This window comes from Rhinoraja longicauda, chromosome 42 (assembly GCF_053455715.1).
Source record: "Rhinoraja longicauda isolate Sanriku21f chromosome 42, sRhiLon1.1, whole genome shotgun sequence".
NCBI lineage: Eukaryota > Metazoa > Chordata > Chondrichthyes > Rajiformes > Arhynchobatidae > Rhinoraja > Rhinoraja longicauda.
This window is the reverse complement of record NC_135994.1, coordinates 9,470,810-9,487,681: the sequence shown is the minus strand read 5'-3', so window position 1 is coordinate 9,487,681 and position 16,872 is coordinate 9,470,810. Positions and strand designations below refer to the sequence as shown.

Here is a 16,872-nt window from a genome sequence, read left to right as displayed (position 1 = left end):
AAATCATGTGTGTTTAGTTCAGACGTACAGTCCCACCGAATCCATGCTGACCATTGACCACCCGTTCACACACTAGTTCTGTGTTATCCCACTTTCTCATCCACTCCCGACACACTAGGGGGCAATTTACAGAGGGCAGATTAACCTACAAACCCCCCACTGAGCACTTCAAGTCTCCCTCCCACTCCCAGACTGACCTTTCTGTCATGGGCCTCCTCCAGTGCCATAGTGAGTCCCACCGCAAATTGGAGGAACAGCACCTCATATTTCCCTTGGGCAGCTTGTAGCCCAGCGGTATGAACATTGATTTCTCCAACTTTAGATAGTTCCTCTGTCCCTCTCTTCCCCTCCCCCTTCCCAGTTCTCCCTCTATCTTCCTGTCTCCACCTATATCCTTCCTTTGTCCCACCCCCCCTGACATCAGTCTGAAGAAGGGTCTCGACCCGAAACGTCACCCATTCCTTCTCTCCAGAGATGCTGCCTGACCCGCTGAGTTACTCCAGCATTTTGTGAAATAAATACCTTCGATTTGAACCAGCATCTGCAGTTATTTTCTTACACTATTTAACCTACAAACCTGCACATCCTTGGGATATGGGGTCACAGGGAGAATGTGCAAACCGCACACACGCATGCAGACAGCCCCCGAGGTCAGGATTGAACCCGGGTCTCTGGCGCCATGAGGCAGCGGCTCTACACACTGCGCCATCGTGTGTAAAAGGCGTTGGGGAGAATCAGCGAGCCAGTTTGAGTTTGGAAACTGAGGGTGGTTGTAATCATAAAAAAGTTTGATGCAGCCACGTTTGATGGCTGGATCCATCTGAGTTATAGACAAGAGACAATAGGTGCAGGAGGAGGCCATTCGGCCCTTCGAGCCAGCACCGCCATTCAATGTGATCATGGCTGATCATCCTCAATCAGTACCCCGTTCCTGCCTTCTCCCCATACCCCCTGACTCCGCTATCCTTAAGAGCTCTATCTAGCTCTCTCTTGAATGCATTCAGAGACTTGGCCTCCACTGCCTTCTGAGGCAGTGAATTCCACAGATTCACAACTCTCTGACTGAAAAGGTTTTTCCTCACCTCCGTTCTAAATGGCCTACCCCTTATTCTTAAACTGTGGCCCCTGGTTCTGGACTCCCCCAACATTGGGAACATGTTTCCTGCCTCTAACGTGTCCAACCCCTTAATAATCTTATATGTTTCGATAAGATCCCCTCTCATCCTTCTAAATTCCAGTGTATACAATCCTTGTCAATACCCCGTGTGTATGCAAGAGTTGCCACCGTTAGCTGAATGATAGACCCGAATCTGGGTCCACACCGCTAGTTAAATGATGGAACGCAGGCAAGATGCCAAAGGTGGAATTGTGTGGCATTAAACAGACAGGTGAGGTCAGGATATCCCCAGAGGAGGAAACTGTGGATTCAAAATCCCGGCAAACCGTTTCTTTGTGGAAAAAGAATCGATCGTGCTTTCTTAAAAAAAAAAACACTTGAAGATAAAAAGTGATTTCTGCATTCGAAATTTGTTTCAAATATATAAAATGGGTCGGCGAATTTTCTCTCTGACCAGTTAATGCACCAGACCAGGAACAAAGTGTGTCTGTGATGGGATGATTTAAACAAAAAAAAACGAAACAACATTAATGTCGTTATTTGTTAAAATAAATGTTGCTCTCTGACTGGTGCAATTTGTTGCCAAGGTACTCAAAGGGTTAAAATATAACCGCAAATAACTGTGATTTAATTCTGCAGGTATGTAACAGAATTTGTAAACCTAGGCAATGTTTCAGCTCTTCGCACTTTCAGGGTATTGAGAGCTTTGAAAACTATTTCTGTAATCCCAGGTAAGAAGTCCATGGTCGGTGTTAGGTGTTGCACAGGCCTCGTGCCTCTAGTTGTTTTGTGTCTTGTTATTGTGTTTGTGTGTGACCTCCCTCATTGCAGATATGTGACTGAGTTTGTGGACCTTGGGAATGTCTCAGCGTTGAGAACATTCAGAGTTCTCCGAGCTTTGAAAACTATATCAGTCATTCCAGGTGAGCAGCAGTTTCAGTGCTAAGGCCGTCTCTTCCCCACGTCCCTTTTGACACACTTGCATGATCAACTCATTGGCTCACTTGCTTTGTGGCACCTGTGAAAATGTTCTCATTTTGACCAGTTGTTTTTCTCAAAGTAAGTATCTCGCTGCTTGATTTCGCCGAAAATGCACATGAACCTTTGTTTTCTCCATTGGGAAGAATCAAAGATTTTAACCTTGATCCGAAAATAAGCTTGTGGAACCATGTTTTTTGGCTTCAGTACTTTGAGCTAAGGCTGGTAAAACTCAGTCAAGTTTGCCATTTTAAGGAATCGCTGCACCCACTTCCCAACCTTTCCACATAGAACATAGGCGGCACGGTAGCGCAGCGGTAGAGTTGCTGCTTTACAGCGAATGCAGCGCCGGAGACTCAGGTTCGATCCTGACTATGGGTGCTGCACTGTAAGGAGTTTGTACGTTCTCCCCGTGACCTGCGTGGGTTTTCTCCGAGATCTTCAGTTTCCTCCCACACTCCAAAGACGTACAGGTATGTAGGTTAATTGGCTGGGTAAATGTAAAAAAAAAATGTCCCTAGTGGGTGTAGGATAGTGTTAATGTACGGGGATCGCTGGGCGGCACGGACTTGGTGGGCCGAAAAGGCCTGTTTCCGGCTGTATATATATGATATGATATGATAGTACACAGAAACATAGAAACACAGACAATAGGTGCAGGGGGAGGCCATTCGGCCCTTCGAGCCAGCACTGCCATTCATTGTGATCATGGCTGATCATCCACAATCAGTACCCCGTGCCTACCTTCTCCCCATATCCCTTGATTCCACTAGCCCCTAGAGCTCTATCTAACTCTCTTAAATCCATCCAGTGATTTGGTCTCCACTGCCTTCTGTGGCAGAGAATTCCACAGATTCACAACTCTCTGGGTGAAAAAGTTCCTTCTCACCTCAGTTTTAAATGGCCTCCCCTTTATTCTAAGACTGTGGCCCCTGGTTCTGGACTCCCCCAACATTGGGAACATTTTTCCTGCACTATAGAAACATAGAACACAGAACACAGAACACAGAACGTAGAACACAGAACAGTACAGCACCGGAACAGGCCCTTCGGCCCACAATGTCTGTGCTGAACGTGATGCCAAGACCAACTCTTGTCTACTTGCACATAATCCACATCCCTCCATTCCCTGCATATCCACGTGCCGATCTAAAAGTTCTTAAACACCACTATGGTATCTGCCTCCACCACCACCCCTGGCAGCGTGTTCCAGGCCCCCACCCACCTCTGTGTTTATAAAGGGAAAAAAAAGATGGCCCGCATATGTCCTTTAAACTTTGTCTCCCTCCCTTCAAAACTCTGCCCGATGATGTTAGAATTTGACTTTGGCATCATAGCCTCCCTGGCGTGTAGAACACACAGTCTTGCACTCTAGGTTTACATGTGGTGGGGGGGGGTGGAGAGAAATGTACATTTGGGCTGGGCACTGTCATATTTGTGCCATAGAGCAGGGAGAAAACTGCAGTCAAAGAGTCACAGAGTGATACAGTGTGGAAACAGTTCCTTCGGCCCACACCGCCCAACATGCCCCATCTACACTAGTTCCACCTGCCCGCGTTTGGTCCATATCCCTCCAAACCTGTCCTATCCATGTACCTGTCTAACTGTTTCTTAAACATTGGGATAGTCCCAGCCTCAACTACCTCCTCTGGCAGCTCATTCCATTCACCCACCGCCCTCTGTGTGAAAAAGTTACCCCTCAGATTTCTATTAAATCTTTTCCCCTTCACCTTGAACCTATGTCCTCTGGTCCTCGATTCCCCTACTCTGGGCAAGAGACTCTGTGCATCTACCCGATCTATTCCTCTCATGATTTTGTACACCTCCATAAGATTGCCCCTCATCCTCCTGCGCTCCAGGGAATAGAGTCCCAGCCTGCTCAACCTCTCCCTGTAGCTCACACCCTCTAGTCCTGGCAACATCCTCGTAAATCTAAGGTCTAAGCAACAGTTTTTTTTTCAATCCCTAACATACATATTTTTTGTTGTCACTTCTTTCCAGTGTCCTGTGGTCTTTGGTTTCTTCCACATTTGTTAATTCAACAGCAAGTTTTTGAATAAGTGGGATAAGGGTAATGTTCACAGTTGTCTCCTTTTACACTGCATATTCCTGTAAACAAAGTCCCAATCACAACAGTGAGGTTCGAGTTATCATGGCTTTCATTCCACACATTAAACTTTAAAATGCCTTCATCTATGGGTGCGATGTTTTGTCTGCTTTAGTTCAGTTTAGAGATACAGCGTGGAAACAGGCCCACCGAGTCCACGCCGACCAGCGATCCCCGCACACTAACACTGTCCAACACACACACACACACTAGGGACAATTTACAATTTTGCCAAAGCCAATTAACCCACAAACCTGCACGTCTTTGGAGTGTGGGAGGAAACCGGAGCACCCGGGGAACACCCACGCAGGTCACTGGGAGAACGTGCAAACTCCGTACAGACAGCACCCGTAGTCAGGGTGGAACCCGGGTCTCCGGCGCTGCTGTGAGGCAGCAACTCTACCGCTGCGCCACCCTCAAATGCCCTTGTTTAGAATTGCAATGGAATTTACGTTGGTGTAGAAATAAACCATCTCATGAGCCATAGCCCCACCCAAACACCCATCTTAGGCTTTTGACTTTGCTTGATCACCATTAGAATTATTATGAATGATTTCCAAGGATAAAGAGCTTCCATTCATATCAACCTCATAAATTTACAGCATGGCAGATATATCAAATATATTAATGATTCCACACTCAATTTTCTATCAAGATGGCTTGCCTTGAGTTTGGCTTTTGGTTTTGAGCAATATCGAGAAACCTTTCCATGCGAGTTGATTATTTTTTTTAATATATAATTCTTGATTCAGCCTTGGCGTTTAAGAGATGCATGAGCTACAAATGTAACTTGCTTGTGTTTTCTCTGAAGTCATCCATTTGCTTCCTTAAGTGATGTTTGAGAGGTTTTTTGCACCGATCTGTCCTATTCTACCTCTGCCACACTGGTATGTTAGTATTTTTGTTTCTGTCGAGAGCAAATTGTTTGTGTGTACTACTTGAAAACATCACAACATGGACTGCTGTTGAAATCTTTATGCAGAAAAAGTTTGCTTGAAATTTTTGACAATTGAACCAGCAAAATGCTGCATCCCAATATGACATTTTAGAGACCGTAATGCATTTAATTTAGCCGCTTTTAACGTCTTTTTTCGAGAAAGAAAGCAGGACAGATAAATCTTTGAATGTACAACTTTGAATATTTAAAGAAGAGTTGTCAGAGTTGCTGCAAGAAATGGTTATTTTTCTTAATGGTGACATTTTAGTGTCACCATCTTAATTATCTTCTCGTTGTGGAATAGAAGGAGGAACATGAGGAGAAATAGGATTGGGAATGGGACAAATTGCTCTGAGTCCGCTCCACGACCTGGTATGATCATGGCTGATCTTCCTGCTTTACTTCCCACTTCTTCCCCCTCTGGATAGCTTCATTGACATTGGAAAATCTACTGATCGCAGTTTTGAATGAGCTCAATGGTTCAATGGTAGTTTATTGCCACAAGTAGCTAGGTACAGTGACATTTCTTTGTTGCATACAGTTTAGTAAAATTCTTACTTTCCAAAGGCACAATCATGTCTTGTTTAGAGGTACAGCGAGGAAACAGGCCTTTCGGCCCGCCGAGTCCATGCCAACCAAAGATTGGTTCTAGTTCCATCTGACACACTCAATGGAGTCCAATAGACAATAGGTGCAGGAGGAGGCCATTCGGCCCTTCGAGCCAGCACCGCCATTCAATGTGATCATGGCTGATCATTCTCAATCAGTGACCCGTGCCTGCCTTCTCCCCATTCCAATTCACTCCCAATATTTCTTATGTTCCACCAGTTTATCTTGCAAGAGAATGGGGTTGAGAGGGCAAGGTAGATTCATAAGTTCTTAAGTGATAGGAGCACGATTAGGCCAATCCTTCATTCGCCCCATAACCCCTGACACCCTTTGTGTCAATCAATCCCACAGATTCACCACCCTCTGACTGATGAAATTCCTCCTCATCTTCTTTCTAAAGGTACGTCCTTTTATTCTGAGGTTATGGGCCAAATGCAGGCAAATGGGATTAGCTCAACATGCCAATTTGGTCAGCATGGACAAGTGGGCCGAAGGGCCTGTCTCCATGCTGTACAGCTCTTTGACTGTGGGTATCATAGGGTTAGAATCTTACAGCATGGAAACGGGCCCAACTTGCCCACATCGGCCAACATGTCCCATCTACACTAGTCCCACATGCACGTGGCACAATTTACAGAGGGCCAATTAACCTGCAAACCGGCACATCCTGGGGATGTGGTAGGAAGTCCACATGGTCACGGGGAGAACGTCCAAACTCCGTACACACAGCACCTGTGGTCAGGATTGAACCTGGGTCTCTCGCACTGTAAGGCAGCAACTCTACCGCTGCGCCACCGTGCCGCTCTCATGTATAGGTGCATAGATTACACTGAGACGTTACACAAGAGGTGCCATGTCTGGCGCCATTTTGTAGGCCATTTTGTAGGATTCAAGTCCAAAGTAGATACAAATGGTGAGTCTTAACTTGGCCATGGAGGCCCGTTGTCATGGCAATGGCACTGGATCGGAGTTGCAGGGGCCAGCCTGGATCAACGACCAAATCTCCATCGGCCTGCCGGGGTAGTGAATTTAACACCCACCATCTATTGAGCAAAATGTTTCCTTATTCCAGTCCCAAATTGCTTTTCCCAACCCTCCCCCAATATTGTGTAGGAAGGAACTGCAGACGCTGGTTTAAACCGAAGTTTGACACAAAAAGCTGGAGTAACTCAGTAGGTCAGGCAGCATCTTTGGAGAGAAGGAATGGGTGACGTTTCGGGTCGAGACCCTTCTTCAGACTGAAAGTCACGGGAAAGGGAAACGAGAGATATATATAGACGGTGATGTGGAGAGATATAGAACAAATGAATGAACGATGTGCAAAAAAGTAACGGTGATAAAGGAAACAGGCCATTGTTAGCTGTTTGCTGGGTGAGAACGAGAAGCTGGTGCGACTTGTGTGGGGGAGGGATGGAGAGAGAGGGAATGCCGGGGTTACTTGTAGTTAGAGAAATCAATATTCATACCGCTGGGCTGTAAGCTGCCCAAGAGAAATATGAGATGCTGTTCCTCCAATTTGCAATTAGCCTCACTCTGACAATGGAGGAGGCCCAGCACACTGACCTTTCTGTTCAAGGCCTCCTCCATTGTCAGAGTGTGGCTAAATGCAAGTTAGGTTATCCTACACATGGGGACAATTTACACTTATACCAAGCCACTTATCCCACAAACCTGTACGTCTTTGGAGCGTGGGAGAAAACCCACGCAGGTCACGGGGAGAACGTGCAAATTCTGTACAGACAGCACCCGTGGTCTGGATGGAACCCGGGTCTCCGGCGCCGTGAGGCAGCAACTCTACCGCTGCGCCACCGTGCCGCCAGGTTGGTCCAGGACCTGCTTGGACTAAGTTGACTGCACCCAGTGCTTTCACTGTCTCTTGAGATGACATGAAGCGAGTCGAATCTCCATAAGGTGGTGCAGGGAGGCCGCTGATGGATTATCTCTTCACCATTTCAGGTGGAACATGGTGGTCAATGCTTTCACATTCACACACTGAGCCCTGAGGTTGGGGTATTCTTGGAGCCGCCTCCGACAGTCTAGTTTTCAGTTGAGTTTGGCGATAATGAGACCAAACAGGCCCTTCGGCCCACCGAGTCCGCACCGCCCAGCGATCCCCGCACATTAACACACGTTGGACAATTTTACAATTACACCAAGATGATCAACCTACAAACCTGCACGTCGTTGGAGTGTGTGAGGAATCTGAAGATCTCGGAGAAAACCCACGCAGGTCACGGGGAGAACGTACAAACTCCGCACAGACAGCACCCGTGGTCAGGATCAGACCTGGGTCTCTAGCGCTGTGAGGCAGCAACTCTATCAATGCCCCACACACAGGTCTGATCGTGACTACAGGTGCTGTAGCAACTCAAATTTCACTGTACCTTAATTGGTACATGTGACAATAAAATTGATCTTGAAATCTTGACCAATGCTGTTGGTAATCCATCAGTGAGGCCGAGAGTGGCTTTGCAAAGAGTCTGGGGAGCTTGGGGCAGCAAGATATGGACACGACAATCAGTCAGGAACCTGCCCCAATGCATCTTCGCAGCTACGCATCCAACTGACTTGTCTCCTGACCGTTTGCACAGCCTGTGTCCGTGCTGTGACTCGATGCTGTACCTCCCACTTGCTGGAGACCACTGCTTCAGAAAGCTCCCAACGAGACATTGCACTGATGAAGGACCACTATCACTGGCTTGAATAAGCGGGCATCTTGGGCACTGTGAGTGCAGGCAGTCATCATGTGCCAACGTGTTCTCCCTTTAGTAAAAGGAACCATTTCATCACCTTTAATATGCAGGTTTGAAATGAGTGAAGAAGGGTCCCAACCCGAAACGTCACCTATCCATGTTCTCCAGAGATGCTGCCTGACCCGCTGAGTTACTCCAGCACTCTGTGAAACGTCACCTATCCATGTTCTCCACAGATGCTGCCTGACCCGCTGAGTTACTCCAGCACTCTGTGAAACGTCACCTATCCATGTTCTCCACAGATGCTGCCTGACCCGCTGAGTTACTCCAGCACTCTGTGAAACGTCACCTATCCATGTTCTCCACAGATGCTGCTTGACCCGCTGAGTTACTCCAGCACCTGTGTCTTATTTTAATATAATCCTGCATCTGCAGTTCCTTGTACCTCCTCAGTATGCTGGTCATTGTGGAACATGAGTAGAGTATCCCAATAGTGCCGACTTGGGCAAGTTGGAAGCACCAATAAACCACGGCCTCTCAAGCCTGCTTCATTTGTATTTGAGGTGCAGCATGGAAGCAGGCCCTTCGGCCCACAGAATCCACGCCCACCATCGATCACCTGCTCACACAAATTCATAAGTTCTTAAGTGAGAGGAGCAGAATTAGCCCATCAAGTCCACTCCACCATTCAATCGTGGCTGATCTATCTCTCCCTTCTAACCCCATTCTCCTGCCTTCTCCCCATAACCCCTGACACCCGCACTAATCAACAATCTATCTATGTCTGCCTTAAAAATAGCCATTGACCTGACCTTCGGTGGCAATGAATTCCACAGATTCACCACCCTCTGAAATTCCTCCTCATCTCCTTCCAAACGGAACGTCCTTTAATTCTGAGGCTGTGCCCTCTGGTCCTAGACTCCCCCACTGGTGGAAACATCCTCTCCACATCCACTCTATCCAAGCCTAGTTCTATGTTCTTTGAGGATGTAACAAATAGAATGGATAAGGGAGAGCCAGTGGATGTGGTGTATCTGGACAAAGTCAAATGTGGGTCCCTTGAAGGCAGACACGGGTGAAATTATTATGGGTAACAAGGAAATGGCAGAAGAGTTGAACAGGTACTTCGGATCTGTCTTCACTAAGGAAGACACAAACAATCTCCCAGATGTACTAGAGGACAGAAGATCTAGGGGGATAGAGGAACTGAAAGAAATTTTCATTAGGCGAGAAATAGTATTGGGTAGACGAATGGGACTGAAGGATAATAAATCCCCTGGGCCTGATGGTCTGCATCCCAGGGTCCTCAGGGAGGTGGCTCTAGAAATAGTGGACGCATTGGTGCTCATTTTCCCATGTTCAATAGATTCAGGATCAGTTCCTGTGGATTGGAGGATAGCTAATGTTATCCCACTTTTCAAGAAAGGAGCGAGAGAGAAAACGGGGAATTACAGACCAGTTAGCCTGACATCGGTGGTGGGGAAGATGCTGGAGTCAATTATTAAAGAGGTAATAACGGCGCATTTGGATAGCAGTAAAAGGATAAGTCCAAGTCAGCATGGATTTATGAAAGGGAAATCATGCTTGACTAATCTTCTGGATTTTTTTGAGGATGTGACAAGTAAAATGGATGAAGGGGAGCCAGTGGATGTAGTGTATCTAGACTTTCAGAAAGCCTTTGATAAGGTCCCACACGGGAGATTGGTGAGCAAAATTAGAGCACATGGTATTGGGGGTAGGGTGTTGACATGGATAGAAAATTGGTTGGCAGACGGGAAGCAAAGAGTAGGAGTAAACGGGTCCTTTTCAGAATGGCAGGCAGTGACTAGTGGGGTGCCGCAAGGCTCGGTGCTGGGACCCCAGTTATTTACAATATATATTAACGATTTAGACGAGGGAATTAAATGTGGCACCTCCAAGTTTGTGGATGACACAAAGCTGGGTGGCAGTGTGAGCTGCGAGGAGGATGCTATGAGGCTTGCAGGGTGACTTGGATAGGTTGGGTGAGTGGGCAGATGCAGGGCAGATGCAGTATAATGTGGATAAATGTGAGGTTATCCACTTTGGTCGCAAGAACAGGAAGGCAGATTATTATCTGAATGGTGTCAGATTAGGAAAAGGGAATGTGCAACGAGACCTGGGTGTGTTTGTACATCAGTCACTGAAAGTAAGCATGCAGGTACAGCAGGCAGTGAAGAAAGCTAATGGCATGTTGGCCTTCATTGCGAGAGGATTTGAGTTTAGGAGCAAGGAGGTCCTACTGCAGTTGTAAAGGGCCCTGGTGAGACCACATCTGGAGTATTGTGTGCTGTTTTGGTCTCCTAATTTGAGGAAGGACATTATTGCTATTGAGGGAGTGCAGCGTAGGTTCACCAGGTTAATTCCCGGGATGGCGGGACTAACACATGATGAAAGAATGGGTCGACTGGGAGGGGATCTTATAGAAACATATATAATTCTTAAAGGATTGGACAGGGTAGATGCAGGAACAATATTCCCAATGTTGGGGGAGTCCAGAACCAGGGGTCACAGTTTAAGAATAAGGGGTCGGCCATTTAGGACTGAGATGAGGAAAAATGTTTTCACCCAGAGAGTTGTGAATCTGTGGAATTCTCTGCCACAGAAGGCAGTGGAGGTCAATTCACTGGATGTTTTCATGAGAGAGTTAGATTTAGCTCTTAGGGCTAACGGAATCAAGTGATATGGGGAGAAAGCAGGAACAAGGTTCTGATTTTTGGATGATCAGCCATGATCATAATGAATGGCTCGAAGGGCTAAATGGCCCACTCCTGCACCTATTTTCTATGTTTCTATCCAGTCAGTGGAAAGCCAATACATGATTACAATTGAGCCGTCCACAGTCTGCTGACGGAGAACTCTGCGAAAACCCACACAGATCACGGGGAGAACGTACAAACTCCGTACAGACAGCACCCGTGGTTGGGATGGAACCCGGGTCTCTGGCGCTGTGAAGCAGCAACTCTACCGCTGTGCCTATGCCTCTGGTATCCTATGATGATGATACTTTATTTTCACATGTACCTATGTAGCTGGGCACAGTGAAAATCTTTGCCTTGCACACAATCCAGTAAAATTATACTGTAGCACAATCATGTGCAACGATTGCAGTGTAATGGTGAGACTGGACACAAAGAGTCACCACGTTTCTGACGCCAACAAAGTTCTTCAGAGTGCAGTCTTATCTTGGCCTTAAAGGCCCCGTCGCCATGGCGGCGCAGATCCCCTGCTCCGTCTGCCGCCATCTTGAAAATGGCTCGTTGTCCGGCGTCCGTCGCCATCCTCCTCCTCGGTTCCCGATCTTCGGGGAGGAGCCGGAGTCGAGTCCCGCACGGCTGTGGGCGGGTTCCTGGTTCGGCAGTGGGAGAGCCAGCACTGCTGCCGGGTGTGGTCGCGGCTCGCCGGGAGCATCTGGGATGGATTTCGGGAGACTCGGGCTATCTGCTACAATGTGGCTGGAGCCTTCGCCAGGCTATGAGAATCATGCAGTTGCCAGAACCCTTATGAGAAACTAAAAGCTGGGATTCCCACGTTTAGTTTAGTTTAGAGATCAAGCGTGGAAACAGGCCCTTTGGCCCATCGAGTCCGCGCCGACCAGCGATCCCCGCACACTAACACTATCCTACACACTCTTGGGACATTTTACAATCCTTACCAAAGCCAATTAACCTACAAACCTGGACGCCTTTGGAGTGTGGGAGGAAACCGGAGCACCCGGAGAAAACCCACGCAGGTCACGGGGAGAACGTACAAACTCCGTACAGACAGCACCCGTGGTCAGGATGGTACCCGGGTCTCCGGCGCTGTGAGGCAGCAACTCTACCGCTGCGCCACCGTGCTGCCCCATCTTGTAACCAGATGTCAACAGCTTGTGCCAGAAGAGGAAGAACTAGAAGAGCTGGAGCCCAGGTCCCAAGAGCAACACCACAAGATGGTGACCCACAGGGGGAAAGTCCCTGCTCGCACACCTGACTAATGCCCGAGAAAAAAAATCTTCACAGGCATCTGAGTAAACTTACAGCAATCTTCTCAATTCAACTGCCTGCCACGTAGCAAACAGCGGTAGAGTTGCCGCCTCACAGCGCCAGAGACCCGGGTTCCATCCCGATTACGGGTGCTGTCTGTACGGAGTTTGTACGTTCTCCCCGTGACCTGCGTGGGTTTTCTCCGGGTGCTCCGGTTTCCTCCCCCGCTCCAAAGACGTGCAGGTTTGTCGGTTAATTGGCTTGGTGTAATTGTAAGTGTGTCGGAAGTAACTGCAGATGCTGGTTTACACTGAAGATAGACACAAAATGCTGGAGTAACTCAGCGGGACCTTCTTGTCCTGCTGAGTTACTCTGGTGTAAATTGTAAATTGTCCCCAGTTTGTAGGATAGTGTTAGTGTGCGGGGATCGCAGGTCGGCGCAGACTCGGTGGGCCGAAGGGCCTGTTTCCGTGCTGTATCTCGAAACTAAACTAAACGTCGAGCTGTTAATTGTCATATGTACTGACAATGGAAGTTCTTGCATTCCTGCAGCTTAACAGGCCTGTAAATGAGATAAAGCTGTAGTTCTCAGTCTCAATATTGTAGTCATCATATATGCTAGCCTGTCTTGTAACTGGAATTGACACAAAACGCTGGAGTAACTCAGCGGGGCAGGCAGCATCTCTAGAGAGAAGGAATGGGTGACGTTTCGGGTCGAGACCCTTCTTCAGACTGAGAGTCAGGGGTTATGACTGAGAGTCAGGGGACCATTTTCCATCCTGGGATAAAAAAAGTTCTATCGTATTGTATCGTAAAAGTTTTTTTTTTCCTCTGACTAGTCTGAAGAAGGGTCTTGACCCGAAACGTCACCCATTCCTTCTCTCCAGAGATGCTGCCTGTCCTGCTGAGTTACTCCAGCATTCTGTGTCTATCTTCGGTTTAAACCAGCGTGTGCAGGCCCTTCCTGCACTTTGTATCGCTGGGGTTTGGGGAGAGATTGGCTTGGGGATCTCTTGCTGGTTCAATTGTTCCCTCCATGTTCTTGAAATGTCAATGAGGTGGCTAATTGGTGTCTGGTGGGGAACAAATTGAGGCTGTAATCTTTTTGTGCACACCTCAGCTGAATCGATAATTAATTCAAACTCAAATTATAAGATAATTGTCTCACAACTGCCTCGATGATTGTAATTTACGTTCTTTTTGAGGATGCCAAGAGCCAGAATTTGTATTATTCCCTCATTTCTACGGCACCTGCATTTCTTTAATACAAGCACCCAGGGTTGATGAATTGATGCATTCGACTAACCGTACAAGAATGATTTGTGGCAGAGGGAGATAGGTATACGGAACAGTTTAATAATGTTTTGTTGTTGCTTCTGCTTCCAATTATGTCCCTTTATGTGTGATTTAGTTGATGAATATAATGAATACATTATTGGGTGAAGTTGTCACAGATCAAAATCTTTAAAGATGCCTTCAATTAAGTTTACACAACATGTTCCTGCCACTGGTTAAAGTGGCTCAACCTGTCAGTGTGAGTACTGCAGGGCCGATTATTTAATTTCTGACCAAGAACATTCATTTGTGTTGTTATTGAAATCAAAACGAGCATTCAGTTTCCATTCATACGAAATACTTTTTGCAGAATAGAAATGATCGTAGATGTTGTCTAAAACTGAGAGTCCTTGTTCCAGATTACTTAGTTTAGTTTCGTTCAGAGATACAGCACGGAACCAGGCCCTTCGGCCCACCGAGTCCGCGCCGACCAGCGATCCCCGCACTCTAACACTATCCTACACTCACTAGGGACAATTTACAATTTTTACCGAAGCCAATTAACCTACAAACCTGCACGTCTTTGGAGTGTGGGAGGAAACCGGAGCACCCGGAGAAAACCCACGCAGGTCACGGGAAGATCGTACAAACACCGTACAGACAGCACCCGTAGTCGGGATGGAACCCGGGTCTCTGGCGCTGTGAGGCAGCAACTCTCTTCACGATTACTCTCATCCCGATTCTCATAGAGGTGTTCCATCTGTTTGTGTGGGGGTCTGGGCTCGTTAATCATTCCTGCAGTGACATCAAATATAATTTTAATCCGCAACTCGTCTCTTCCTAAATAATGAAAAAAATAGTTTAATGCCGATGAAACGAGATTAAACATGCCGGAGAATGTTCATCCCTTTTTGCTCTTTCAAGTTGTTTTACAAGGACCTCTGAACTAATTTGCACCAGCTTAAATTTTGCTTTCAACAAATGCTGCTGGTGATTCAACAGATATTTGATTGTATTCCTCTATCTTTGATCTGCATTCTTTTAAATCCTGACTATGAAGACCGAGCTGTATTAGCTATCTGCCTGCGATCATACTTAACATGGATGGCCAAAGCGTGTCAGACTTCCAGAGAAGTTGACCCATCTGTGATTCTGGGGATTGGGTTAACATCTTTGATGTTCTCCGGATTTAATCGTGGTGGCTACCCCTCGAGGTGGAGGATGGTGGTCTATGTTCCATTGTGTTCATGAGCTCTCAGGTGGCTTTTCAGTCCAGTCCTGGCTTTGAAAGTTCTTCGGCACCCAGGCCAGGTAATTCCAGATGCCAGATCGGGCTTTGGTTGTTGCTGCCTCTCCTTCCGTCGACTTCTCTTTTCTTCTTGTTCTGCGCACCTGTTGGCTTCGAAGGTCGCTCGCTGGCCCTTTGTAGATAATGGTTGGCCAGAGTTTCCTGTCCTTGGCACTGGCTTCCCCATTTTCGACGTCGAGCTGACATTTCTTCATGCTGGCTTTTAAGGCGTCTTTGAACCTCTTCTTCGGTCCGCCTCTTTTACGTTTGCCTTCTTTCAGCTTTAAGTAGAACAACATGACCAGATTTAATACATGCACTTGAACAGCGATAGAACAAACTCTGAAATTATTGGCAATTGGTCTTGGTGATTGTGAAGCTTAAATTCAACACATTTAGATCTCTTGAGAGCTAAACAAATTTTAGTTTTGTTTAGAGATACTGCGTGGAAACAGGCCCTTCGGCCCACCGGGTCCGCGCCGACCAGCGATCACCCATTCACACACTAGTTCTATGTGATCCCACTTTCTCATCCACTCCCTACACACTAGGGGCCTACAAACCCGCACGTCTTTGGGATGTGGGAGGAAACCGGAGCACCCGGAGGAAACCCACGCGGTCACGGGGAGAACGTGCAAACTCCACACAGGCAGCTCCCGAGGTCAGGCTTGAACGCAGGTCTCCAGAGTGGTGACTTTTACAACCGTTTTATAAGTTACAATAGAAGCGATGCATTAGAATGTCTTTAACACCACACTACTGGCCATTAAGTAACTGCGCAAACTAGAGGTCCGGCAAGAAGAAGTAGGCCATTAGGAGAAGAATTAGGCCATTCAGCCCATCGAGTCTGCTCCGCCATTATATTACGGCTCATCTATCTTTCCCCCTCAACCCCATTTTCCTGCCTTCTCCCCGTAACATTTGGCCAATCGAGAACTATCAATATCAATCTCTGCTTTAAAAATACCCAATGTATTGGCCTCCACTGCCATCGGTGGCAATGAATGCCAAAGATTCACCACCCTCGCACAGTATGACTAATGTGAAGATGTTCCCCTCCTCTCTCTCTCTGATGGGAGTAACGGAAGAACCAAGCTCACTGCTCCCCCACTGATTCCTGCTCTCCTTCCCTGCTCCGCTGGGAAATCTCCCCAAGGCACTCCCACCATTCCCATTTTATCCCTGAGTCATAGAGTCGTAGAGTGATACAAGGTGGAGAAAGGCCCTTCGGCCCAACTTGCCCACACTGCCCACTGAGTTAGCTGGTTTGGGTTGTGATGGGATGGTATGGGAAACTAAAATCAGCGCAGGTTTTGCTGCTCAGAGACGCTTGATAGAAAATAGCCTGTTGGTTGACTGCACACGAGGATCGCGATGGGATTGCAGTGATTCTCTTTGATTTAAGACCCCAGTGCCCCTTGGTGTACATCCTTGTTGATGACTTTGGCTGAGGTACCAGAGGGTCATCTTCAGGAGAGGAGAGGTCTTTTTTAACCATAAGTGGAGAATACCTTGCGTGCTATCAAAGTCCACGAAAGTGTAGACATCAGACTTGTTCACATCGACTTCTCCAACTTCAGATAGTTCCTCTGTCCCTCTCTTCCCCTCCCCCTTCCCAGTTCTCCCACTGTCTTCCTGTCTCCACCTATATCCTTCCTTTGTCCCGCCCCCTCCCCTGACATCAGTCTGAAGGGGTCTCGACCCGAAACGTCACCCATTCTCTCTCTCCTAGATGCTGCCTGTCCCGCTGAGTTACTCCAGCATTTTGTGATACCTCAGACTTGTTCACGCTTGACTGTGGCCAAGGAAGTGGGAGAACTAGCGCAATTTAGACTTGAATAGTTCGCTGTGCGTTTGGTTTCGAGATACAGCACGGAAACAGGCC

At 47.4% G+C, this 16,872-nt stretch overlaps 1 protein-coding gene across 3 annotated transcripts in view; it reads left to right on the top strand.

Moving 5' to 3' along the window:
- The window catches only part of LOC144612020 (sodium channel protein type 8 subunit alpha-like), a 255,684-nt gene that overhangs the window by 88,041 nt on the left and 150,771 nt on the right, over window positions 1–16,872 (top strand). For 2 of the 3 annotated variants that reach the window (XM_078431465.1, XM_078431466.1), the window contains exon 7: window positions 1,949–2,040. In XM_078431465.1, the coding sequence (XP_078287591.1) occupies window positions 1,949–2,040 (92 nt within the window). Of the gene's footprint in view, window positions 1–1,756; window positions 1,849–1,948; window positions 2,041–16,872 lie in introns of all 3 variants that reach the window. The other variant, XM_078431467.1, reaches the window with a different exon arrangement.